The 27,691-nt window shown below is 45.4% G+C and overlaps 2 protein-coding genes across 9 annotated transcripts; one reads left to right on the top strand and one right to left on the bottom strand.

The window, feature by feature from the left end:
* Positions 1–3: 3 nt before the first annotated feature.
* Positions 4–3,830, top strand: LOC106588123 (60S ribosome subunit biogenesis protein NIP7 homolog). 2 transcript variants are annotated; one of them, XM_014176799.2, is made up of 5 exons: positions 6–170; positions 1,210–1,296; positions 1,434–1,572; positions 2,582–2,722; positions 3,359–3,830. In XM_014176799.2, the coding sequence occupies exons 1-5, from the start codon at positions 115–117 to the stop codon at positions 3,476–3,478; spliced, it is 543 nt and encodes a 180-aa protein (XP_014032274.1). In that variant the 5' UTR covers positions 6–114; the 3' UTR covers positions 3,479–3,830. The 2 variants fall into 2 exon arrangements, with proteins under 2 accessions (XP_045565042.1, XP_014032274.1); XM_045709086.1 differs by lacking the exons at positions 2,582–2,722; positions 3,359–3,830 and adding an exon at positions 2,120–2,382 and having other exon boundaries at positions 4–170.
* Positions 3,831–3,930: 100 nt separating this feature from the next.
* On the bottom strand, positions 3,931–26,257 carry terfa (telomeric repeat binding factor a). 7 transcript variants are annotated; one of them, XM_045709072.1, is made up of 15 exons: positions 25,756–26,227; positions 22,777–22,872; positions 22,415–22,545; positions 21,300–21,386; positions 20,405–20,545; positions 16,447–16,580; positions 14,978–15,187; positions 13,382–13,607; positions 13,023–13,153; positions 11,172–11,531; positions 9,317–9,399; positions 9,184–9,237; positions 8,869–8,898; positions 8,653–8,718; positions 7,800–8,097 (listed from the first exon to the last, which is right to left on the bottom strand). In XM_045709072.1, exons 1-15 carry the CDS (start codon positions 25,916–25,918, stop codon positions 7,904–7,906), a joined length of 2,106 nt encoding a protein of 701 aa, XP_045565028.1. In that variant the 5' UTR covers positions 25,919–26,227; the 3' UTR covers positions 7,800–7,903. The 7 variants fall into 7 exon arrangements, with proteins under 7 accessions (XP_045565029.1, XP_045565031.1, XP_045565030.1 ...); XM_045709074.1 differs by lacking the exon at positions 22,777–22,872 and having other exon boundaries at positions 7,798–8,097; positions 25,756–26,251; XM_045709073.1 differs by lacking the exons at positions 7,800–8,097; positions 8,653–8,718; positions 8,869–8,898 and adding an exon at positions 3,931–4,427 and having other exon boundaries at positions 9,143–9,237; positions 25,756–26,212.
* Positions 26,258–27,691: the final 1,434 nt, after the last annotated feature.

Genomic DNA, 27,691 nt, shown 5'->3' with positions numbered 1-27,691 from the left:
ACTTCCGTTTTCCGGCACATAAACTTCCGCTCACTATCTCCACGCTGTAGCGTTTATCACGCTACTTCCACTGGGCATAATATTGTAAGGAAATCAGCTGAATCCTTTACCAAGATGAGACCTTTAACAGACGACGAGACAAAAACGATGTTTGAGAAACTGTCTAAATAGTGAGTATTGACGTGTGATCCTGAAAGACAAGGCGCAAGTTATTTCTGAAACGGCCACGGCTGTTCAGATCAGTTCCATGCTTCATCAACCAACTCGTGTCGTTCTGCCTGCTGGTTAGTTAGTTAGTTAGTTAGTTAGTTAGTGTACAGGGTTGGTAAACACCAGTCCATATGTAACCGATGTGAAATGGCTGGTTAGTTAGTTAGTGCACAGGGTTGGTAAACACCAGTCCATATGTAACCGATGTGAAATGGCTGGTTAGTTAGTTAGTGCACAGGGTTGATAAATACCAGTCCATATGTAACCGATGTGAAATGGCTGGTTAGTTAGTGCAGAGGGTTGGTAAACACCAGTCCATATGTAACCGATGTGAAATGGTTAGTTAGTCAGTTAGTGCACAGGGTTGGTAAACACCAGTCCATATGTAACCGATGTGAAATGGCTGGTTAGTTAGTTAGTGCACAGGGTTGGTAAACACCAGTCCATATGTAACCGATGTGAAATGGCTGGTTAGTTAGTTAGTGCACAGGGTTGGTAAACACCAGTCCATATGTAACCGATGTGAAATGGCTAGTTAGTTAGTTAGTGCAAGGGTTGGTAAACACCAGTCCATATGTAACCGATGTGAAATGGCTAGTTAGTTAGTTAGTGCAAGGGTTGGTAAACACCAGTCCATATGTAACCGATGTGAAATGGCTGGTTAGTTAGTTAGTGCACAGGGTTGGTAAACACCAGTCCATATGTAACCGATGTGAAATGGCTGGTTAGTTAGTTAGTGCACAGGGTTGGTAAACACCAGTCCATATGTAACCGATGTGAAATGGCTAGTTAGTTAGTTAGTGCAAGGGTTGGTAAACACCAGTCCATACCCAGTCTCTTTGGTGTTATGATCATGATGACGGTCTTTAACCTGCACTAGTTCTGCTCCTCAGCAAGATGGCTAATACGTCGTCTGTGTAGATAGCAAGTGATTTGAAATGGTCTGAAACTCTCTGAATCTACAATAATGTGTGAGACCTTCCTCTTGTCTGTCCACAGCATTGGTGAGAACATCAAACTCCTGGTAGATAGACCCGATGGGACATATTGCTTCAGACTTCACAATGATCGTGTTTATTACATCAGGTAAACGACGCTACAGAGCTGCTGTTATTGTTAAATATGACCTATGGATATTATAAAGCAGGTTACTTCATGATCATCTCTTTGGGAAGTTAAGATATTGTCTTATTTCTACTCTTTTTTGTTGTTGTGTGTATCAGTGAGAGAATTCTGAAGTTGGCCACCAACATCGCCCGTGGTAAGTTGGTGTCGGTGGGCACCTGCTTTGGAAAGTTCACCAAGACCATCAAGTTCCGCCTGCATATCACAGCACTGGACTTCCTGGCACCGTATGCCAAGGTAAACAAGGAAGCGGAGGCCCTCTGACCTCTCACTATGTATAATGATAACCACAGCCATGTATAGATATATTGTTAATGTTTTAACAATTTAACTCGGCAAGTCAGTTAAGAACAAATTCTTATTTACAATGACGGCCTACTGGGGAACAGTGGGTTAACTGCCTTGTTCAGGGGGCAGAATGACAGATTTTTTTAACCTTGTCAGCTCGGGGATTCGATCTAGGAACCTTTCGGTTACTGGCACAAAGCTCTAACCACTAGGCTACCTGCCGCCCCCAAAATGACTCTGACGACAGCCAGGTGAGACTAGAGGTTTAATTCGATAATCATATTTGCGTAAGCTTTAAAAAATGAACATCAATATCTCTCTCAACCTCCAGGATCCCAGTTAAGACATTGGTAGTAGTGCAATAACTGAGCTATTGTCTGAGTAACTGAACCCCGCTCTGTGTTCAGTTCGAGGTGTGGGTTAAGCCAGCTGAACCCCCTCTCTGTGTTCAGTTCGAGGTGTGGGTTAAGCCAGCTGAACCCCTCTCTGTGTTCAGTTCAAGGTGTGGGTTAAGCCAGCTGAACCCCTCTCTGTGTTCAGTTCGAGGTGTGGGTTAAGCCAGCTGAACTCTCTCTGTGTTCAGTTCAAGGTGTGGGTTAAGCCAGCTGAACCCCTCTCTGTGTTCAGTTCAAGGTGTGGGGTAAGCCAGCTGAACCTCTCTCTCTGTGTTCAGTTTAAGGTGTGGGTTAAGCCAGCTGAACTCTCTCTGTGTTCAGTTTAAGGTGTGGGTTAAGCCAGCTGAACTCTCTTGTTAGTTAAGGTGTGGGTTAGCCAGCTGAACCCCTCTCTGTGTTCAGTTCAAGTGTGTAAGCCAGCTGAATTTGTGTATAAGGTGGGACAGTGAACTTCTCTGTGTTGTGGAATGAACTTGTGTTAGTCAAGTTGGAAGCCAGCTGAACCCCTCTCTGTGTTCAGTTCAAGGTGTGGGGTAAGCCAGCTGAACTCTCTCTGTGTTCAGTTCAAGGTGTGGGTTAAGCCTGGGCAGGAGCAGTCCTTCCTCTATGGGAACCATGTGTTGAAGTCTGGTCTGGGGAGGATCACAGAGAACACTAACCAATACCAGGGTGTGGTGGTGTATTCCATGGCAGATGTACCGCTGGTGAGTTGGTCCTCCCTCTTCACTTCCTGTACATTCATTATCCAATCAACACGCAGCCCTCCCTTCAGTCATTAACCAATCAACACGTAGCCCTCCCTTCAGTCATTATCCAATCAACACGCAGCCCTCCCTTCAGTCATTAACCAATCAACACGCAGCCCTCCCTTCAGTCATTAACCAATCAACACGCAGCCCTCCCTTCAGTCATTAACCAATCAAACTCCCTTCAGTCTAACCAATCAACACGCAGCCCTCCCTTCAGTCATTAACCAATCAACACGCAGCCCTCCCTTCAGTCATTAACCAATCAACACGCAGCCCTCCCTTCAGTCATTAACCAATCAACACGCAGCCCTCCCTTCAGTCATTAACCAATCAACACGCAGCCCTCCCTTCAGTCATTAACCAATCCACTCAGTCAACACACAGGGCATCTTTCCCAGAGGTTAACTAGTCAGACTAATGGAGAATCTCCATTTGAAAGTGATTTTTGATCCAGGACTAGACTTAATCTGGAGGGTAAATCGACCCGCATCTCAGTTGGTTGCTCCTTCATACAAGCTAATATCTTAAGTCATCGGTAACCATGGTAACTCCTAGGTAACCGTGACGTGTCCCCCTCTCGTCTTCCTGCAGGGTTTTGGAGTGGCAGCCAAGTCGACCCAGGAGTGCAGAAGAGTGGATCCCATGTCCATCGTTGTGTTCCACCAGGCAGACATTGGGGAGTTCATCAGGTCCGAGGACACGCTCACATAAAGGAGTCTTCACAAACTGGACTATCAATTATACACAGTAGTGCTTCCCCCTCTCCTCAGGGACCAGACGTTTCAACATAGCTGTACTTCCCTCTCCTCAAGGACCACCAGAGGGCTGGGTGATTTACATTCAGTTACCAACATCCCTGTCACTATGGCTACGTGATTTACATTCAGTTACTATGGTTACCAACATCCCTGTCACTATGGCTGAATGTAAATCACCCAGCCATAATCTAAATAAAGATGTTTTGTAATATTCATAATCTGTATGGAACTGTGAGTGATTTGCATAAATATGATTGTGCAGTTAATTCTATCAGCATAACATTAAAATTGTTTTGATATAGTGAGAATGTGTAAAGTTTATAAATGTTGGATCTGGTACTAACACTTCAATATATTTACTGAGCTTTACTGTAAACTAAATTGCAGTAAGCTTGCCAGACACTATAAAGAGAAGTCTTTTATTCTACCAAGAAAGACAAGTGATAAAATACTTCTATAAACACGTTTTTAAAAAAATGGCAGAATCAACATTTAGCTTAGTCCAAAGGCCCTCTGACCATCTTTAGCTTCCTGTCCTCATTGTTGACAGATGTGCGGCGGGCAAATAATTATCTTTTGTGGGGAAAAAAACGTTAAAGTCTACATCCATTCTCACAACTGGATAATGTCATCGTTCTCTTGCGTAGCTCAGAGGCCCTCCAGCGTCAAATTCGTTACTGCACCCCCATAGCGAAACGGAGCATTTCTTATTGGACAAGTTAGTCCCTGCCAGTTTGGTGGCCTCAGACCATCTTGAGTTTTTTCATGGTTCTCCACCGATCCTTGATGTTCACGGCGGTTCGGCCCGAAAAGGGGAAAGAGGACTTTACTCTGGACCAGTTCCCCTCTCCGTAGCGCTTCACTCCCTCCTTCACCCACTCGGTCTCCTCTGCTGTCCACATCTACAGGAGGGCCACAACAGAACACTCAGGGTATAGTAAAACACACTGTAGGGGACAACACTTAGGGTTAACAGTGTGTATACTATGTAGGGGACAACACTTAGGGTTAACAGTGTGTATACTATGTAGGGGACAACACTTAGGGTTAACAGTGTGTATACTATGTAGGGGTCAACACTTAGGGTTAACAGTGTGTATACTATGTAGGGGTCAACACTTAGGGTTAACAGTGTGTATACCATGTAGGGGACAACACTTAGGGTTAACAGTGTGTATACCATGTAGGGGACAACACTTAGGGTTAACCGTGTGTATACCATGTAGGGGTCAACACTTAGGGTTAACCGTGTGTATACTATGTAGGGGTCAACACTTAGGGTTAACAGTGTGTATACTATGTAGGGGTCAACACTTAGGGTTAACAGTGTGTATACTATGTAGGGGTCAACACTTAGGGTTAACAGTGTGTATACTATGTAGGGGTCAACACTTAGGGTTAACAGTGTGTATACCATGTAGGGGTTAACCGTGTGTATACTATGTAGGGGTTAACAGTGTGTATACTATGTAGGGGACAACACTTAGGGTTAACAGTATGTATACTATGTAGGGGTCAACACTTAGGGTTAACAGTGTGTATACTATGTAGGGGTCAACACTTAGGGTTAACAGTGTGTATACCATGTAGGGGACAACACTTAGGGTTAACAGTGTGTATACCATGTAGGGGACAACACTTAGGGTTAACCGTGTGTATACCATGTAGGGGACAACACTTAGGGTTAACCGTGTGTATACTATGTAGGGGTTAACCGTGTGTATACTATGTAGGGGTCAACACTTAGGGTTAACCGTGTGTATACTATGTAGGGGTCAACACTTAGGGTTAACAGTGTGTATACTATGTAGGGGACAACACTTAGTATACACAGTATACACACTTAACCCTAAGTGTTGTCCCCTACATAGTATACACATTATTAACCCTAAATGTTGTCCCCTACATAGTATACACACTGTTAACCCTATGTAGGGGACAACACTTAGGGTTAACAGTGCGTATACTATGTAGGGGTTAACAGTGCGTATACTATGTAGGGGACAACACTTGGGGTTAACAGTGTGTATACTATGTAGGGGTTAACAGTGTGTATACTATGTAGGGGACAACACTTAGGGTTAACATATGTAGAGGTTTCCCGGAAACAGATTAAGCCTAGTCCTGATTCTCCATTTATCTTGCATTTTAGTCCAGGACTTGGCTTTATCTGTGTCTGGGAAACAGCCCCTAAGTCACCATTTAAAAACCAACATTGCATTCGGAAAGTATTCAGACCCCTTGACTTTTCCCACATTTTGTTACATTACAGCCTTACTCTAAAATTGATTAAATAGTTCCCCCCCCCTCAATCTACACACGATACCTCATAATAACAAAGCCAAAAGTTTTATTTTTTGCAAATGTACAGTACTGTTCATAAGTTTGGGGTCACTTAGAAATGTCCTTGTTTTTGAAAGAAAACACGTTTGTTCATTAAAATAACATCAAATTGATCAGAAATACAATGTGGACATTGTTAATGTTGTAAATGACTATTGTAGCTGGGAACAGGTGATTTTTTTATGGAATATCTATATCTACATCGGCGTACAGAGGCCCATTATCAGCAACCATCACTCCTGTGTTCCAATGGCACGTTGTGTTAGATAATCCAAGTTTATAATTTTAAAAAGGCTAATTGATCATTAGAAAACCCTTTTGCAATTATGTTAGCACAGCTGAAAACTGCTGTTCTGATTAAAGAAGCAATAAAACTGGCCTTCTTTAGACTAGTTGAGTATCTGGAGCATCAGGATTTGTGGGTTTGCTTCACATGGAATGCTTTTCCAACAGTTTTGAAGGAGTTCCCACATATGCTGAGCACTTGTTGGCTGCTTTTCCTTCACTCTGCGGTCCAACTCATCCCAAACCATCTCAATTGGGTTGAGGCCAGGTCATCTGATGTAGCACTCCATCACTCTCCTTCTTGGTCAAATAGCCCTTACACAGCCTGGAGGTGTGTTGGGTCATTGTCCTGTTGAAAGAGAAATTATAGTCCCACTAAGCGCAAACCAGATGAGATGGCGTATCGCTGCAGAATGCTGTGGTAGCCATGCTGGTTAAGTGTGCCTTGAATTCTAAATAAATCACTGACAGTGTCACCAGCAAAGCACCAAAACACCACCTCCTCCTCCATGCTTCACGGTGGGAACAACACATGCGAAGATCATCCGTTCACCTACTCTGCGTCTCACAAAGACACGTCGGTGGAAACAAAAATCTCAATTTGGACTCATCAGACCAAAGGACAGATTTCCACCGGTCTAATGTCCATTGCTGGTGTTTCTTGGCCCAAGCAAGTCTCTTCTAATTGGTTTTCCTTTAGTAGTGGTTTCTTTGCAGCAATTTGACCACGAAGGCCTGATTCACGCAGTCTCCTCTGAACAGTTGATGTTGAGATGTGTCTGTTACTTGAACTCTGTGAAGCATTTATTCGGGCTGCAATTTCTGAGGCTGGTAACTAATGAACTTATCCTCTGCAGCAGAGGTAACTCTGGGTCTTCCTTTCCTGTGGTGGTCCTCATGAGAGCCAGTTTCATCATAGCTCTTGATTGTTTTTGCGACTGCACTTGAAGAAACTTGAAATGTTCCGTATTGACTAGCCTTCGTGTCTTAAAGTAATGATGGACTGTTGTTTCTCTTTCCTTATTTGAGCTGTTCTTGCCATAACATGGACTTGGTCTTTTACCAAATAGGGCTATCTTCTGTATACCACCCGTACCTTGTCACAACACAACTGATTGGCTCAAACGCACTAAGGAACAAAATTACACAAATTAACAAGGCACACCTGTCATTTGAAATGCAATCCAGGTGACTACCTCATGAAGCTGGTTGAGAGAATGCCAAGAGGTCATCAAGACAGAGGGTGGCTATTTGAAGAATCTCAAATATATTATGATTTGTTTAATACTTTTTTGACGACTACATGATTCCATATGTGTTATTTCATAGTTTTGAGGTCTTCACTATTATTCTACAATGTAGAAAATAGTAAAAAATAAAGAAAAATCCTGGAATGAGTAGGTGTGTCCAAACTTCTGACTGGTACTGTATGTAAAGGTGTTTTTTTACTATGCAAAAATTTCAAAAAACCTGTTTTCGCTTTGTCATTCTGGGGTATTGTGTATAGATTGATGAAGGAAAAAATGAATTAATACATTCGTTGAATCAATTTTAGAATAAGGCTGTAACATAACAAAATGTGGATAAAGGGAAGGGGTCTGAAAATCCATGTTCTGCCTCCTCCAGTAGTACTGGTGTCTCCAGAACCTAAACTCACCCTCTTCCTGTCTCCTCCAGTAGTACTGGTGTCTCCAGAACCTAAACTCACCCTCTTCCTGTCTCCTCCAGTCGTACTGGTTCTGTTACTGTCTCAAGACCCTAAACTCACCCTCTTCCTGCCTCCTCCAGTAGTACTGGTGTCTCCAGAACCTAAACTCTTCCTGTCTCCTCCAGTAGTACTGGTGTCTCCAGAACCTAAACTCTTCCTGTCTCCTCCAGTAGTACTGGTGTCTCCAGAAACTAAACTCTTCCTGTCTCCTCCAGTAGTACTGGTGTCTCCAGAACCTAAACTCTTCCTGCCTCCTCCAGTAGTACTGGTGTCTCCAGAAACTAAACTCTTCCTGCCTCCTCCAGTCGTACTGGTTCTGTTACTGTCTCAAGACCCTAAACTCACCCTCTTCGTGTCTCCTCCAGTAGTACTGGTGTCTCCAGAACCTAAACTCACCCTCTTCCTGTCTCCTCCAGTAGTACTGGTTCTGTTACTGTCTCAAGACCCTAAACTCACCCTCTTCCTGCCTCCTCCAGTAGTACTGGTGTCTCCAGAACCTAAACTCTTCCTGTCTCCTCCAGTAGTACTGGTGTCTCCAGAACCTAAACTCACCCTCTTCCTGTCTCCTCCAGTAGTACTGGTGTCTCCAGAACCTAAACTCACCCTCTTCCTGTCTCCTCCAGTAGTACTGGTGTCTCCAGAACCTAAACTCACCCTCTTCCTGTCTCCTCCAGTAGTACTGGTGTCTCCAGAACCTAAACTCACCCTCTTCCTGTCTCCTCCAGTAGTACTGGTGTCTCCAGAACCTAAACTCTTCCTGTCTCCTCCAGTAGTACTGGTGTCTTCAGAACCTAAACTCTTCCTGTCTCCTCCAGTAGTACTGGTGTCTCCAGAACCTAAACTCACCCTCTTCCTGTCTCCTCCAGTAGTACTGGTGTCTCCAGAACCTAAACTCTTCCTGTCTCCTCCAGTAGTACTGGTGTCTTCAGAAACTAAACTCTTCCTGCCTCCTCCAGTCGTACTGGTTCTGTTACTGTCTCAAGACCCTAAACTCACCCTCTTCCTGCCTCCTCCAGTAGTACTGGTGTCTCCAGAACCTAAACTCTTCCTGTCTCCTCCAGTAGTACTGGTGTCTTCAGAACCTAAACTCTTCCTGTCTCCTCCAGTAGTACTGGTGTCTCCAGAACCTAAACTCTTCCTGTCTCCTCCAGTAGTACTGGTGTCTCCAGAAACTAAACTCTTCCTGTCTCCTCCAGTAGTACTGGTGTCTCCAGAAACTAAACTCTTCCTGCCTCCTCCAGTCGTACTGGTTCTGTTACTGTCTCAAGACCCTAAACTCACCCTCTTCCTGTCTCCTCCAGTAGTACTGGTGTCTCCAGAACCTAAACTCACCCTCTTCCTGCCTCCTCCAGTCGTACTGGTGTTGTCCTCTGAACCTAAACAAAGACAGATGTTAGAACTCGATAGTAAATCACTATATAGTTTTGAATCCTAATTGTTGCTCATCATATTTACTGTCTTTGTGAGGGTAGTCAAATAAATCCTCTTCGTCACTCCACCTATCCTTGGATTCCTTGGCAACACTGAATAGCTGCTTCCTGCAGATGACAGCACCATTATAAAGAGAAGAAGTCAATCAGCTGTGATCCTCAACAACATCCTCTATGGCTGAAATACATAACCGTACAGTTGAAGTCAGAATTTTACGTACATTTAGGTTGGAGTCATTAAAAACGTGTTTTTCATCCACTCCACAAATTTCTTGTTAACAAACTATAGTTTTGGCAAGTCGGTTAGGACATCTACTTTGTGCATGACACAAGTCATTTTTTCCAACAATTGGATTACAGACAGATAATTTCACTTATAATTCACTGTATCACAATTCCAGTGGGTCAGAAGTTTACATACACTAAGTTGACTGTACCTTTAAACAGCTTGGAAAATTCCAGAAAATTATGTCATGGCTTTAGAAGCTTCTTGATAGGCTGATTGACATCATTTGAGTCAATTGGAGGTGTACCTGTGGATGTCTTTCAAGGCCTACCTTCAAACTCAGTGCCTCTTTGCTTGACATCATGGGACAATCAAAAGAAATTGTAGACTTCCACAAGTCTGGTTCATACTTGGGAGCAATTTCCAAATGCCTGAAGGTACCATGTTCATCTGTACAAACAGTAGTACGCAAGTATAAACACCATGGGACCACGCAGCCGTCATACCGCTCAGGAAGGAGACGTGTTCTGTCTCCTAGAGATGAACGTACTTTGGTGCGAAAAGTGCAAATCAATCCCAGAACAACAGCAAAGGACCTTGTGAAGATGCTGGAGGAAACAGGTACAAAAGTATCTATATCCACAGTAAAACGAGTCCAATATCGACATAACCTGAAAGGCCGCTCAGCAAGGAAGAAGCCACTGCTCCAAAACCGCCATAAAAAAGCCAGACTACGGTTTGCAACTCCACATGGTGACAAAGATCGTACTTTTTGGAGAAATGTCCTCTGGTCTGATGAAACACAAATAGAACTGTTTGGCCATAATGACCATCGTTATGTTTGGAGGAAAAGGGGAGGTACTTGTAAGCCGAAGAACACCTTCCCAACCGTGAAGCACAGGGGTGGCAGCATCATGTTGTGGGGGTGCATTGCTGCAGGAGGGACTGGTGCACTTCACAAAATAGATGGCATCATGAGGTTGGAAAATTATGTGGATATATTGAAGCAGCATCTCAAGACATCAGTCAGGAAGTTAAAGCTTGGTCGCAAATGGGTCTTCCAAATGGACAATGACCCCAAGCATACATCCAAAGTCGTGGCAAAATGGCTTAAGGACAACAAAGTCAAGGTATTGGAGTGGCCATCACAAAGCCCTGACCTCAATCCTATAGTACATTTGTGGGCAGAACTGAAAAAGCGTGTGTGAGCAAGGAGGCCTACAAACCTGACTCAGTTACACCAGCTCTGTCAGGAGGAATGGGCCAAAATTCACCCAACTTATTGTGGGAAGCTTATGGAAGGCTACCCGAAACGTTTGACCCAAGTTAAACAATTTAAAGGCAATGCTACCAAATACTAATTGAGTTTATATGTAAACTTCTTACCCACTGGAAATGTGATGAAAGAAATTAAAGCTGAAATAAATAATTCTCTCTACTATTATTCTGACATTTCACATTCTTAAAATAAAGTGGTGATCCTAACTGACCTAAGACAGGGAATTTTTACCAGGATTAAATATCAGGAATGATGAAAAACAGAGTTTAAATGTATTTGCCTAAGTTGTATGTAAACTTCCGACTTCAACTGTATGTCTCCTACAATCACATCAGAAGGGGGAAGAATTATACTGTAGTATATAGTTGTACATACCACTTCAGATCAGTTCCCTTTTTACTGGTGGAGGCCTTCTGGGGGGTGGGGCTTCTCTGGGGGTTGGGGGTGGAGCCTCTCTGGGGGGTGGAGCTTCTCTGGTAGGTGTGGCTTCTCTGGTGGGTGGGGGTGGGGGCAGAGCTTCTCTGGGGGTGGGGCGGAGCCTCTCTGGGGGTGGGGCGGAGCCTCTCTGGGGGTGGGGCGGAGCCTCTCTGGGGGGTGGGGGCGGAGCCTCTCTGGGGGGTTGGGGCGGAGCCTCTCTGGGGGGTGGAAGTGGATTGGGTGGTGCATTCTCTATGAGCAGGGAGCTCAGGGGTGTCATCCAGAATACACACATCCTCCTCAGGGTCAGACGAGCTCCTGGAGTCAGAGAGAGGTTCGTTAGGGCGCAAGCGTTTCTAATTGGACAAGGTCAGGTCGTCCCTCTCAGTCAACTTCCACTACCCTCGTCAAACTAGTCAACACGTGTCCCTCATTAACAATGTGTTAACCTGTTGGGGATAGGGGGCAGTATTTGCACGGCCGAATAAAACGCGTACCCGATTTGATCTGTTTACTACTCCTGCCCAGTAACTAGAATATGCATATAATTAGTAGATTTGGATAGAAAACACTCCAAAGTTTCTAAAACTGTTTGAATGGTGTCTGTGCGTATAACAGAACTCATATGGCAGTCAAAACCCTGAGACAAATCCTAACAGGAAATGGAAATCTGATGTGCGGAATCACTTCAAACCTTTGCCATTGAAACACACAGGGACTTATTAATAATTTAGCACTTCCTAAGGCTTCCATTAGATGTCAACAGTCTTTACAAAGTGGTTTGAGTCTTCTATGGTAGAAACTGACCCAAAGAGAGGCTTGGGAAGTTGGTCACAGGGGGAGGTTCATTACTACTATGACGCGGGCGCCCATGGGAACCCTTTTGTTCCGAAACGTTTAGTAAGACAATGCAATCGTCCGCCTTGAATATTATTGAAGCTCTGGTTGAAAAAGGCCGTAAAGATTTATGTTATACAACGTTTGACATGTTTGAACGAATATATATTTTTTGCACATTCGTGACGACAAGTCCCGCGCGCTTCAGTACATTATGAGTAGCCTTCGGAACGCGCTAACAAGAAGGAGCTATTGGGACATAAATTATTAACTTTTTCGAACCAAACTACATTTGTTGTGGACCTGGGATTCCTGGAAGTGCCTTTTGATGAAGATAATCAAAGGTAAGGGAATATTTACAATAGTATATTTGATTTTAGAAGGTTCCAAGATGGCGCTAACCTGTATCGCCTAGCCTATTTTTCTGAGCATAGCACCTCGTTTATTGCAAAGTGTGATTTCCCAGTAAAGTTATTTTTAAATCTGGCAATGCGGTTGCATTCACGAGATGTTAATCTATAATTCTTTGAATGACAATATTATATTTTAACAATGTTTTCGAATAGTAATTTTGTAAATTGTAGCGCTGATTCACCGGAAGCATTTGAGGGAAAATATTTTCTGAACGTCACGTGCCGATGTAAAATGCTGTTTTTATATATAAATATGAACTTTATCGAACAAAAAAATGCATGTATTGTGTAACATGATGTCCTAGGAGTGTCATCTGATGAAGATTGTCAGTTCGATTCAGGAGAGGTGTATCTATAAAATGGTGTAAAATAGTCATATGTTTGAGAAATTGAAGTTATAGCATTTATGAGGTTTTATATTTCGCGCGACGCGATTCCACTGGCTGTTGACTAGGGTGGAGCGTCCCACGTTTCCCAGACAGGTTAAAGAGATGGTTAAAAGGTGCTGCCATTAACACAGTACAACATGCAGGGACCGTCCTTCTTGTTCTCGACTTACTCTTCGGTTATCTTGCTGGCTCGTCGTTTGCGATACTTCCGTGTGGGCGGGCTGCAGGTGTTGGCGGAGCTTAGTGGGTCCGCCCGGCAGACTGACGTCTGGGCTGACTCCTCCCCGTTGGATACTGATTCCTGAACACCAGGGTTAAAAAAAACGAGGTAATGAATCCTGAACACCAGGGTTAAAAGAGTCAATTCAAGAAGTTTGTTCAAATTCAACCCATGAATGTAACGACTCCAATAAAGCCCTGTTCCTCCTGCTCACCATTATCACCATTATCACCATTATCAATCCACCAAGTGATTAAATGAACAACTCAAAGAACCCCTCAACCCTGCTGCTTCGCTCTCGTCTCTCACCTGGCTGTCTGGCTCCATAACCAGCCTGGCTATGGTATAAGGCCAGCCTCTGCTCTTCCACTGGGGGGCTGCCTCTGGTGCCAGAGGGTCTGCTGGGGTTACCAGGTCTGCCGGGGTTACCAGGTCTGCCGGGGTTACCAGGTCTGCAGGGGAAGCCTCCATTGGACTGTCGGAATCTCTCTGGGACCTGGGGACATCCTGCTCCAACACAGCGTCTGAGCCCTGCCTGGGGGTCAAGTCAGATTCAGTTTGATCAAAAAATACAATATCAACAACATTAAAACTACAGACAAACTGGGGAGCAGAACAGTCCATAGAACCAGCCTGGAGAAATCCACTCTGTTTGAGATGACAAGGAGTGTAACGTTAGACTGGTTCCCAGGCAACCATAGGACAGGAAGCAGTAGGGTTAGATATGACTGGTACCCAGGCTACCATAGGACAGGAAGTAGCAGGGTTAGATATGACTGGTACCCAGGCTACCATAGGACAGGAAGCAGCAGGGGAGTGATATGATTGGTTCCCAGGCTACCATAGGACAGGAAGCAGTAGGGTTAGATATGACTGGTACCCAGGCTACCATAGGACAGGAAGCAGCAGGGGAGTGATATGACTGGTACCCAGGCTACCATAGGACAGGAAGCAGCAGGGGAGTGATATGACTGGTTCCCAGGCTACCATAGGACAGGAAGCAGCAGGGGAGTGATATGACTGGTTCCCAGGCTACCATAGGACAGGAAGCAGCAGGGGAGTGATATGACTGGTATCCAGGCTACCATAGGACAGGAAGTAGCAGGGGAGTGATATGACTGGTACCCAGGCTACCATAGGACAGGAAGCAGCAGGGGAGTGATATGACTGGTTCCCAGGCTACCATAGGACAGGAAGTAGCAGGGGAGTGATATGACTGGTACCCAGGCTACCATAGGACAGGAAGTAGCAGGGTTAGATATGACTGGTTCCCAGGCTACCATAGGACAGGAAGCAGTAGGGTTAGATATGACTGGTTCCCAGGCTACCATAGGACAGGAAGCAGCAGGGGAGTGATATGATTGGTTCCCAGGCTACCATAGGACAGGAAGCAGCAGGGGAGTGATATGACTGGTTCCCAGGCTACCATAGGACAGGAAGCAGTAGGGTTAGATATGACTGGTTCCCAGGCTACCATAGGACAGGAAGCAGCAGGGGAGTGATATGACTGGTTCCCAGGCTACCATAGGACAGGAAGCAGTAGGGTTAGATATGACTGGTACCCAGGCTACCATAGGACAGGAAGCAGCAGGGGAGTGATATGACTGGTTCCCAGGCTACCATAGGACAGGAAGCAGCAGGGGAGTGATATGACTGGTTCCCAGGCTACCATAGGACAGGAAGCAGCAGGGGAGTGATATGACTGGTTCCCAGGCTACCATAGGACAGGAAGCAGCAGGGGAGTGATATGACTGGTTCCCAGGCTACCATAGGACAGGAAGCAGTAGGGTTAGATATGACTGGTTCCCAGGCTACCATAGGACAGGAAGCAGCAGGGGAGTGATATGATTGGTTCCCAGGCTACCATAGGACAGGAAGCAGCAGGGGAGTGATATGATTGACAACCTGGGGCTTTCGGAGAGGTGCAGGAGAGGTTCGTCTTGGTCCACAATAGCACTTCCTTTTCCTGCGTTCTCCTCCGTCACCTCCCTTTCCACTTCCTCTTCCAGCTCGGCAAAGGTCATGGGCTCCCTCTGCTCCTCGGCCAGGGCTGTATAAACGGCCATCAGCTGGCTGCGGGTCAGCAAGACACCACCAGGAGGGGGACTGGGAGGACTGGAGGAGAGAGAGAGAGAGGAGAGAGTCATGCAGTTTAGACTGGGAGGACTGGAGGGGAGAGAGAGAGAGAGAGAGAGAGGCAGTTTAGACTACTGGGAGGACTGGAGGGAGAGAGAGAGAGAGAGAGAGGGAGAGAGTCATGCAGTTTAGACTGGGAGGATTGGAGGGAGAGATCAAGGTAGGGTCGTAAATTCATTAGGTCACACCAGAGCAAAATGTTATGCAACGGGGAAAAAAAAAACACACAAAAAAAATTAAAACAAGTCCAGACTCACTGTTTCGGTCAGTTTTATTCCGTTTGGGGCCTAATGAACATGACCCAGGTGTTGCCATGCTAACGAACAGCATCTTTACTGAAAGAAACCACTCATCTTCCAGGGTTTACTGGATAGCAGCCAATACGACGGTAAACATCTGAACATACAGATTGGTGACTACTTAAAGAGAGAGGAATGAAGGCTGTACTTTAATTTTAAAAGTACTCTAATGGAGTTGTCGACCTCAGCGGAGCACCAAAAGTATTGGGAGTTTTGGCAAATTCATCCAACAAGTACAGAGTCAAAAACAACAAACAATGTATCACTGTCCCAATACTGGTGGGGCCCCCTGTATATCCACAAACAGTGGGGGCCCCCCTGTATATCCACAAACCGTGGGGCCCCCCTGTATATCCACACACCGTGGGGGCCCCCTGTATATCCACACACCGTGGGGGCCCCCCTGTATATCCACACACCGTGGGGCCCCCCTGTATATCCACACACCGTGGGGCCCCCCTGTATATCCACACACCGTGGGGCCCCCCTGTATATCCACACACTGTGGGCCCCCCCTGTATATCCACACACTGTGGGCCCCCCTGTATATCCACACACTGTGGGCCCCCCCTGTATATCCACACACTGTGGGCCCCCCCTGTATATCCACACACTGTTGGGCCCCCCCTGTATATCCACACACTGTGGGCCCCCCCTGTATATCCACACACTGTGGGGCCCCCCTGTATATCCACACACTGTGGGGCCCCCCTGTATATCCACACACTGTGGGGCCCCCCTGTATATCCACACACTGTGGGGCCCCCCTGTATATCCACACACTGTGGGGCCCCCCTGTATATCCACACACTGTGGGGCCCTATGACCTTTAGAGTCTAGGCTAGGTAACTTGGAAAGCATGTAGTCACAATCACTAAACTAAAAGTGCTTTCTAAAATACATTTATTTGATTGATTGACATTGGATCAATAAATCTACCTGGGTTTGTGTCTGGATTCCTTCTCCTCTGTTGTTGGTACAAGGTGATCCTCTGGCTGAGGGTCTGAAGGACAGTCTCCTTCCTCTGCATCCTGTCCTGCCCCCTGTCTCTTCACCATCAGCTTTCCGGCAGCCTGGTATTCACACAGACAGACCTCCTCAGTTCAGGATAGGAACAGTGGGTTATAGGGAGACAGATCTCCTCAGTTCAGGATAGGAACAGTGGGTTATAGGGAGACAGATCTCCTCAGTTCAGGATAGGAACAGTGGGTTATAGGGAGACAGATCTCCTCAGTTCAGGATAGGAACAGTGGGTTATAGGGAGACAGATCTCCTCAGTTCAGGATAGGAACAGTGGGTTATAGGGAGACAGATCTCCTCAGTTCAGGATAGGAACAGTGGGTTATAGGGAGACAGATCTCCTCAGTTCAGGATAGGAACAGTGGGTTATAGGGAGACAGATCTCCTCAGTTCAGGATAGGAACAGTGGGTTATAGGGAGACAGATCTCCTCAGTTCAGGATAGGAACAGTGGGTTATAGGGAGACAGATCTCCTCAGTTCAGGATAGGAACAGTGGGTTATAGGGAGACAGATCTCCTCAGTTCAGGATAGGAACAGTGGGTTATAGGGAGACAGATCTCCTCAGTTCAGGATAGGAACAGTGGGTTATAGGGAGACAGATCTCCTCAGTTCAGGATAGGAACAGTGGGTTATAGGGAGACAGATCTCCTCAGTTCAGGATAGGAACAGTGGGTTATAGGGAGACAGATCTCCTCAGTTCAGGATAGGAACAGTGGGTTATAGGGAGACAGATCTCCTCAGTTCAGGATAGGAACAGTGGGTTATAGGGAGACAGATCTCCTCAGTTCAGGATAGGAACAGTGGGTTATAGGGAGACAGATCTCCTCAGTTCAGGATAGGAACAGTGGGTTATAGGGAGACAGATCTCCTCAGTTCAGGATAGGAACAGTGGGTTATAGGGAGACAGATCTCCTCAGTTCAGGATAGGAACAGTGGGTTATAGGGAGACAGATCTCCTCAGTTCAGGATAGGAACAGTGGGTTATAGGGAGACAGATCTCCTCAGTTCAGGATAGGAACAGTGGGTTATAGGGAGACAGATCTATATATAATCTACTTAGAGGCTGTTTCCTTAATGTCCCCTGATTAAAAACACTACACTATATATGGAGAGGGGCGATACTGTTGCTGAGGTAATACACTATATATGGAGAGGGGCGATACTGTTGCTGAGGTAATACACTATATATGGAGAGGGGCGATACTGTTGCTGAGGTAATACACTACATATGGAGAGGGGCGATACTGTTGCTGAGGTAATACACTACATATGGAGAGGGGCGATACTGTTGCTGAGGTAATACACTATATATGGAGAGGGGCGATACTGTTGCTGAGGTAATACACTATATATGGAGAGGGGCGATACTGTTGCTGAGGTAATACACTATATATGGAGAGGGGCGATACTGTTGCTGAGGTAATACACTATATATGGAGAGGGCGATACTGTTGCTGAGGTAATACACTATATATGGAGAGGGGCGATACTGTTGCTGAGGTAATACACTACATATGGAGAGGGGCGATACTGTTGCTGAGGTAATACACTACATATGGAGAGGGGCGATACTGTTGCTGAGGTAATACACTACATATGGAGAGGGGCGATACTGTTGCTGAGGTAATACACTACATATGGAGAGGGGCGATACTGTTGCTGAGGTAATACACTACATATGGAGAGGGGCGATACTGTTGCTGAGGTAATACACTACATATGGAGAGGGGCGATACTGTTGCTGAGGTAATACACTACATATGGAGAGGGGCGATACTGTTGCTGAGGTAATACACTACATATGGAGAGGGGCGATACTGTTGCTGAGGTAATACACTACATATGGAGAGGGGCGATACTGTTGCTGAGGTAATACACTATATATGGAGAGGGGCGATACTGTTGCTGAGGTAATACACTATATATGGAGAGGGGCGATACTGTTGCTGAGGTAATACACTATATATGGAGAGGGGCGATACTGTTGCTGAGGTAATACACTATATATGGAGAGGGGCGATACTGTTGCTGAGGTAATACACTATATATGGAGAGGGGCGATACTGTTGCTGAGGTAATACACTATATATGGAGAGGGGCGATACTGTTGCTGAGGTAATACACTATATATGGAGAGGGGCGATACTGTTGCTGAGGTAATACACTATATATGGAGAGGGGCGATACTGTTGCTGAGGTAATACACTACATATGGAGAGGGGCGATACTGTTGCTGAGGTAATACACTACATATGGAGAGGGCGATACTGTTGCTGAGGTAGTACACTACATATGGAGAGGGGCGATACTGTTGCTGAGGTAATACACTATATATGGAGAGGGGCGATACTGTTGCTGAGGTAATACACTACATATGGAGAGGGGCGATACTGTTGCTGAGGTAATACACTACATATGGAGAGGGGCGACATACTGAGATTGCTGAGGTAATACACTACATATGGAGAGGGCGATACTGTTGCTGAGGTAATACACTACATACTGGAGGGGCGAGACTGTTGCTGAGGTAATACACTATATATGGAGAGGCGATACTGTTGCTGAGGTAACACACTATACTGAGAGGGCCATACTGTTGCTGAGGTAATACACTATATATGGAGAGGGGTACTGTTGCTGAGGTAGCACACTATATGGAGGGCGCAGACTGTTGCTGAGGTAATACACTATATATGGAGAGGGGCGAATACTGTTGCTGAGGTAATACACATATATGGAGAGGGGCGACCATACTGTTGCTGAGGTAATACACTATATATGGAGAGGGATACTGTTGCTGAGGTAATACACTATATATGGAGGCCAGACTGTTGCTGAGGTAATATAATATATATGGAGAGGGGCCGATACTGATTGCTGAGGTAATACACTACATATGGAGAGGGGCGATACTGTTGCTGAGGTAATACACTATATATGGAGAGGGGCGAATACTGAATTGCTGAGGTAATACACTATATATGGAGAGGGGCGATACTGAGACTTGCTGAGGTAATATAATATATATGGAGAGGGGCGACATACTGTTGCTGAGGTAATACACTATATATGGAGAGGGGCGTTGCTGAGGTAGTACACATATAGGAGAGGGGCCAGACTGTTGCTGAGGTAATATAATATATATGGAGAGGGGCGATACTCGTTGCTGAGGTAATATACTATATATGGAGAGGGTTAGGGATACTGATTGCTGAGGTAATATACTATATATGGAGAGGGGCGATACTGATTGCTGAGGTAATACAATATATATGGAGAGGGGGCGCATACTGTTGCTGAGGTAATATACTATATATGGAGAGGGGTGAGCGATACTCCAGTGTTGCTGAGGTAATATACTATATATGGAGAGGGGCGATACTGTTGCTGAGGTAATACACTATATATGGAGAGGGGCGATACTGTTGCTGAGGTAATACACTACATATGGAGAGGGTTAGGGAGCCAGACCATACTGCCAGACTGCTGCTGAGGTAATATAATATATATGGAGAGGGTTAGGGAGCCAGACCATACTGCCAGACTGCTGCTGAGGTAATACACTATATATGGAGAGGGTTAGGGAGCCAGACCATACTGCCAGACTGCTGCTGAGGTAATATAATATATATGGAGAGGGTTAGGGAGCCAGACCATACTGCCAGACTGCTGCTGAGGTAATATAATATATATGGAGAGGGTTAGGGAGCCAGACCATACTGCCAGACTGCTGCTGAGGTAATATAATATATATGGAGAGGGTTAGGGAGCCAGACCATACTGCCAGACTGCTGCTGAGGTAATATAATATATATGGAGAGGGTTAGGGAGCCAGACCATACTGCCAGACTGCTGCTGAGGTAATACCATACGTACCCTGGACAGGAAAGGATGAGAAAAGGGGAACAGGCTCTCGCAGAAGTGAAGCATCTCCTGTTTAAACTGCTGGTAGGTGACCTGCTGCAGGACTGAATGCTCGCTGCTCCTCTTGTTGACCAGACCCAGGAAGATCGCTTTCTGGAAGACGCAGAATAGGGTGCCATGTAGTGCACTATATATAGGGAATAGGGTGCCATGTGGTTCACTATATATAGGGAATAGGGTGTCATGTGGTTCACTATATAGGGAATAGGGTGCCATGTGGTGCACTATATATAGGGAATAGGGTGCCATGTGGTGCACTATATAGGGAATAGGGTGTCATGTGGTTCACTATATAGGGAATAGGGTGCCATGTGGTGCACTATATAGGGAATAGGGTGCCATGTGGTTCACTATATAGTGAATAGGGTGCCATGTGGTTCACTATATATAGGGAATAGGGTGTCATGTGGTGCACTATATAGGGAATAGGGTGCCATGTGGTTCACTATATATAGGGAATAGGGTGCCATGTGGTGCACTATATAGGGAATAGGGTGCCATGTGGTTCACTATATAGGGAATAGGGTGTCATGTGGTTCACTATATAGGGAATAGGGTGCCATGTGGTTCACTATATAGGGAATAGGGTGCCATGTGGTGCACTATATAGGGAATAGGGTGCCATGTGGTATAAGACAGATGGGTCTAAATGTCTCTCTGTCCTGTCTCTCAGGTTAAAAGACAGATGGGTCTAAATGTCTCTCTGTCCTGTTTCTCAGGTTAAAAGACAGATGGGTCTAAATGTCTCTGTCCTGTTTCTCAGGTTAAAAGACAGACGGGTCTAAATGTCTCTCAGTCCTGTTCGTATTGTTGCCATCGTTTCTCTAGGAGTTATGAGTTAACTCACCTTTCCAATCATGCTTTTCGGGAAGTATTTCATCAAAGCGTCCTTGGCTTTGTCAAAGGCCTGGTTCTTAATGCACACGATGACCAACTACAGAGAAAAACACATCAAGGTTCACCGTTACAATGACGTCAGAACGCACAACATGGCAAAATACAATCACACCAGAACGAGAAGACGCGGACGGACAATCACACCAGAATGAGAAGACGCGGACGGACAATCACACCAGAACGAGAAGACGCGGACGGACAATCACACCAGAACGAGAATGAGAAGACGTGGACGGACAATCACACCAGAACGAGAAGACGCGAACGGACAATCACACCAGAACGAGAATGAGAAGACGTGAACGGACAATCACACCAGAACGAGAATGAGAAGACATGAACGGACAATCACACCAGAACGAGAATGAGAAGACATGAACGGACAATCACACCAGAACGAGAATGAGAAGACATGAACGGACAATCACACCAGAACGAGAATGAGAAGACGTGAACGGACAATCACACCAGAACGAGAATGAGAAGACGTGAACGGACAATCACACCAGAACGAGAAGGGGAAGGACATGGACGGACAAATAGTTGTACAATTCACTACAACGCACAATAGTGTTGACCACAGTACACAGTGTCATCTTGTAATGTTGGACAGGGCTGACATGAAAACCAGAACCGGGTTTAGGGTTTCAACAGGGGGACCATTCAGGGCTGACATGAAAACCAGAACCGGGTTTAGGGTTTCAACAGGGGGACCATTCAGGGCTGACATGAAAACCAGAACCGGGTTTAGGGTTTCAACAGGGGGACCATTCAGGGCTGACATGAAAACCAGAACCGGGTTTAGGGTTTCAACAGGGGGACCATTCAGGGCTGACATGAAAACCAGAACCGGGTTTAGGGTTTCAACAGGGGGACCATTCAGGGCTGACATGAAAACCAGAACCGGGTTTAGGGTTTCAACAGGGGGACCATTCAGGGCTGACATGAAAACCAGAACCGGGTTTAGGGTTTCAACAGGGGGACCATTCAGGGCTGACATGAAAACCAGAACCGGGTTTAAGGTTTCAACAGGGGGACCATTCAATGATTATACACACATCTCACCATCTCTCTGATAGACTTATGTACTCTCTCCAAGTCTTTCTGGGAAACCGGCAACTCCTCGCGGATGCTATCCAATACGCTCAGAGCAGACTCCAGCGGAGTGAGGTCCTCCTGAGAGTCAAAAGAGACGTCTGTGGATGGCAAGAGAACAACTGTGTCAGTGATCTGAGACTTGATTTCAAAAAGACACAGCTAGCTAGCTAGCTAGCTATAAGGAACAGCAGATTGGGGCACTTGGGGGGTAATTTCAGGCGTCTCCGATTTTCCAACAGGGAATGAATATTAGCTCGTACTGATACATCGATAGTGTTGTTATGTAGCTAGCTAGGAAGTTACTTCGTGTTTAACTCGAAAACTCTCACCGAGTTTGTCGCCATCATTTATCCTGGTGAGGAACTGTATTGCTCTGATCTTCTTGGGCGTGACATCGTTGGCTTCCAACGGCCGAACCAGATGACCTGAAAGAGGATGTTGTTGGATAATGTGTTAGCTAGCGTCTATAGGGGGCGGCAGCGTAGCCTAGCGGTTAGAGCGTTGGACTAGTTAACCGAAAAGTTTGCAAGATCGAATCCCCCGAGCCAACGAGGTACAATTCTGTCGTTCTGCCCCTGAACAAGGCAGTTAACCCACTGTTCCTAGGCTGTTATTGAAAATAAGAATTTGTTCTAAACCGACTTGCCCGGTTAAATAAATAAATTATTAAATGGGGCTAACTCCTTTAGCGCGATGAGGATCGTCTGACAGGGGACGTTTTGTTAAGAGGCCGAGCTCCCTGACACTTGCGCTAAACAGTAACACTCATCGCTCGCCGTGCAGTTCTGGAAACATACGGAAGATATCTTTCAGATCAGTGAGAAATTATTTTCAAAAAACAAAAGGTTAAATTATCGCCAAACCACCAGACTGCTGGACAGCTTCTACCCACAAACCACCAGACTGCTGGACAGCTTCTATCCACAAACCATCAGACTGCTGAACAGCTTCTACCCCCAAGCCATCAGACTGCTGGACAGCTTCTACCCACAAACCACCAGACTGCTGGACAGCTTCTCCCCACAAACCATCAGACTGCTGGACAGCTTCTACCCACAAACCATCAGACTGCTGGACAGCTTCTACCCACAAACCATCAGACTGCTGGACAGCTTCTCCCCACAAACCATCAGACTGCTGGACAGCTTCTACCCCCAAACCATCAGACTGCTGGACCTCTTCTACCCCCAAACCATCAGACTGCTGGACAGCTTCTACCCCCAAACCATCAGACTGCTGGACAGCTTCTACCCCCAAGCCATCAGACTGCTGAACAGCTTCTCCCCACAAACCATCAGACTGCTGGACAGCTTCTACCCCCAAACCATCAGACTGCTGGACAGCTTCTACCCCCAAGCCATCAGACTGCTGGACAGCTTCTCCCCACAAACCATCAGACTGCTGGACAGCTTCTCCCCACAAACCATCAGACTGCTGAACAGCTTCTCCCCACAAACCATCAGACTGCTGGACAGCTTCTACCCCCAAACCATCAGACTGCTGGACAGCTTCTACCCCAAACCATCAGACTGCTGGACAGCTTCTACCCCCAAACCATCAGACTGCTGGACAGCTTCTACCCCCAAGCCATCAGACTGCTGAACAGCTTCTCCCCACAAACCATCAGACTGCTGGACAGCTTCTCCCCACAAACCATCAGACTGCTGGACAGCTTCTACCCACAAACCATCAGACTGCTGGACAACTTCTACCCCCAAACCATCAGACTGCTGGACCGCTTCTACCCCCAAGCCATCAGACTGCTGGACAGCTTCTACCCCCAAACCATCAGACTGCTGGACAGCTTCTACCCCCAAACCATAACGGGCGGCAGCGTAGCCTAGTGGTTAGAGCGTTGGACTAGTAACCGGAAGGTTGCAAGATCGAATCCCCGAGCTGACAAGGTAAAAATATGTCGTTCTGCCCCTGAACAAGTCAGTTAACCCCACTGTTCCTATGCCGTCATTGAAAATAATAAATTTGTTCTTAACCGACTTGCCTAGTTAAATAAATAAATAATTAAGACTCCTGAACAGCTTCTACCCACAAACCATCAGACTGCTGGACAGCTTCTACCCACAAACCATCAGACTGCTGGACAGCTTCTACCCACAAACCATCAGACTGCTGGACAGCTTCTACCCACAAACCACCAGACTGCTGGACAGCTTCTACCCCCAAACCATCAGACTGCTGAACAGCTTCTATCCACAAACCATCAGACTGCTGGACAGCTTCTACCCCCAAGCCATCAGACTGCTGAACAGCTTCTACCCCCAAACCATCAGACTGCTGGACAGCTTCTACCCCCAAGCCATCAGACTGCTGGACAGCTTCTACCCACAAGCCATCAGACTGTTTATTATCTATCCTGATTGGTCACTTTTACCCCTACCTACCTGTACATTGTTATTTTATTGTGTTACTATTTCCTTGTTTTTCCCTCGACATATTTTTTCTTACTTTTTAACTCTGCATTGTTGGGAATGGGCTCCTAAGTAAGCATTTCACATTAAAGTCTACACCAGTTGTTTTGATTTAACTAAATGACCTTTTTAAATAAAGGTGAAATAAATACAAATAAGTGATTGTAGCTAACTCAGTTTCCCCAGACTCGGTCCTGGGCAGCGTTCAGTACATAAAAACGCAACAGAACGTTAAAATGAACGAAAACTGTGCTGTACTGAACGACCAATTGAAAAACGGTGAGGGGTTGTGGCTTCAAAAAAATGCACCGCTTGACCTTAAACTGCTTCAAGCCAAACCCGACGGACCAAACAAATCTGTTCAATAACGGTTTTTTTTGGGGGGGGAAACGTATCGTGAAGTACAAAACGCTCTGCACCGTAGCAAACGTTTAAACGAACTGAACGCACCCCTGGGGGGGGATGCGGGTTTTAGTTTTGGTCCTTGAGTTACACATCTGATTCAAATAATAAATAATGAGTTAACTAACTTTATTTTAAAATCAGCTGTGTGGCGCTAACGATAAAAACACAACTGTTCACCATGGATCTTCTAGACTAGTCAAACCAACTGGTTTAGCTACCAGTCAACGTTACCACACAGTTAACTAACCTATCTAACTAGTTAGGTACCACATGGTATACAACAAAAAGGTTTATAAGTATAGCTAGCTAAACAAACTGGTATAAAACAAAAGGTTTATTAGCATAGCTAGCTAAACAAACTGTTAAACACGGGAGTTAACTTAGCTACCTCAGAGACAGTATAGAAACCCAGTGTTGGGTTGGTGAAGATGCTAACGTTTAGCTAGCTAACTGCATTTGTGAACAACCGTTACTCACATTGAAGGATGTCTCTGATCTGACAGAAATCAGGATACTGTTCATTCCTGAAAGCCTCCAACGCCACAGATATATAATAATCCACCGTCCAACGGTTAACGACACATTCCACATCTGGTCCGCGGTCCACACCGGACTCCATGTTTTCCTTTTGCCGCCACATCAACGACGTAAACAAACTGATGTTTAGCTCATCTGCCGCGCTGGTTGGTGTTTAGTCCACCTTCCGTCTGTCCACCTTACGCTCACATCACGCTCACATTACGCACCACGTCAATGACGTAAACCAGCTGACGTATATCTCAACTGCCGCGCTGGTTGGTGTTTAGACCACCTTCCGATTGTCCACTTTACGCTACATTACGCTTACATTACGCACCACGTCAACAACGTAAACAAACTGACGTATATCTCATCTACCGCGCTTGTTGGTGTTCTGTTCACCTTACGCTCACATTACGCTCACAATATGCTCACCTTACGCACCACGTCAATGACGTCATCGCGGTAAACCGATTACCGTCCATTTAGAATAGTGTTTTTTTTTGGTTATTGACTAATTCTAAAGATTTTTATAAAATAATGGATTTTAAGTAAAAAATATATTGCATTTGGGGACAGATTTGTAAAAAATAAAACCTTTTTTTGGTGTAGATAACATTTACCAGACAGAATGAAGAAATGAACGGCTAATTCAATTGTTTTGTTTTCATTTTAGTAACATCTTTCATGGTAAATACATGGATCTTATTAACGAAATAAAACATTTAAATACTTAACTTGCTCTAAAATAACTTGACAGAGTCACACTCGTAAAACATGTGTATAATAGCTTCCCCTTCTTTATCACAGAAAATGCATCATTATGTTCTCTAAGTCCATGAATTTAGACAAGTTATTGCAAGGGTATATTTTGAACAAGATTTTAAAGGGAGCAACCAAGCTTTCTTCCATTCAATTTCAGTAGATCTATGAATTCCAGAAGAATTTCCCTCTATGAGGGATCTTGTTCATGGAGTTCAAGTTATCTTAAGAATGTATTACATTTCTTATCCAGCAGGGGGCAACCTTTTAACATTGTGCATCTATCATGACATGTTCTCCAAAGCAAAAAATGCGATTTAATTAAGTCCTGAAGGTATTGGTTTGAATATAGAATTACATCATTACTGTATTTTTACAACTATCGTAGGTTTATACAATTGTAACCCCTTATTTTAGGTACTTACATTTTTTAAACTCAATTCATATGTAGTGATTTGTATTTATTTTTTTACTTTTTGTTTCTTCAGATAAAATATATGCGTAGTGATGTCCTATGTATTTTTTGTGGTATTATAATATATACAATTGATTTAGTGAAGGCGGAGGCACTTGGTCATGGCTAGAAGGGACCCAGCGTTTGTCAAATTAACGTCAGATTTGATTTATTTTAAGCAGGTTAGGAGAACACACTGCAGGTTCAGGTTAGGAGAACACGCTGCAGGTTAGGAGAACACGCCGCAGGTTAGGAGAACACGCCGCAGGTTCAGGTTAGGAGAACACGCTGCAGGTTAGGAGAACACGCCGCAGGTTAGGAGAACACGCTGCAGGTTAGGAGAACACGCCGCAGGTTCAGGTTAGGAGAACACGCTGCAGGTTAGGAGAACACGCTGCAGGTTCAGGTTAGGAGAACACGCTGCAGGTTAGGAGAACACGCTGCAGGTTAGGAGAACACGCTGCAGGTTAGGAGAACACGCTGCAGGTTAGGAGAACACGCTGCAGGTTAGGAGAACACGCTGCAGGTTAGGAGAACACGCTGCAGGTTAGGAGAACACGCTGCAGGTTAGGAGAACACGCTGCAGGTTAGGAGAACACGCTGCAGGTTAGGAGAACACGCCGCAGGTTAGGAGAACACGCTGCAGGTTAGGAGAACACGCCGCAGGTTCAGGTTAGG

Source organism: Salmo salar, chromosome ssa26 (assembly GCF_905237065.1).
Source record: "Salmo salar chromosome ssa26, Ssal_v3.1, whole genome shotgun sequence".
Lineage (NCBI taxonomy): Eukaryota > Metazoa > Chordata > Actinopteri > Salmoniformes > Salmonidae > Salmo > Salmo salar.
This window is presented reverse-complemented; position numbering and strand designations above follow the sequence as displayed.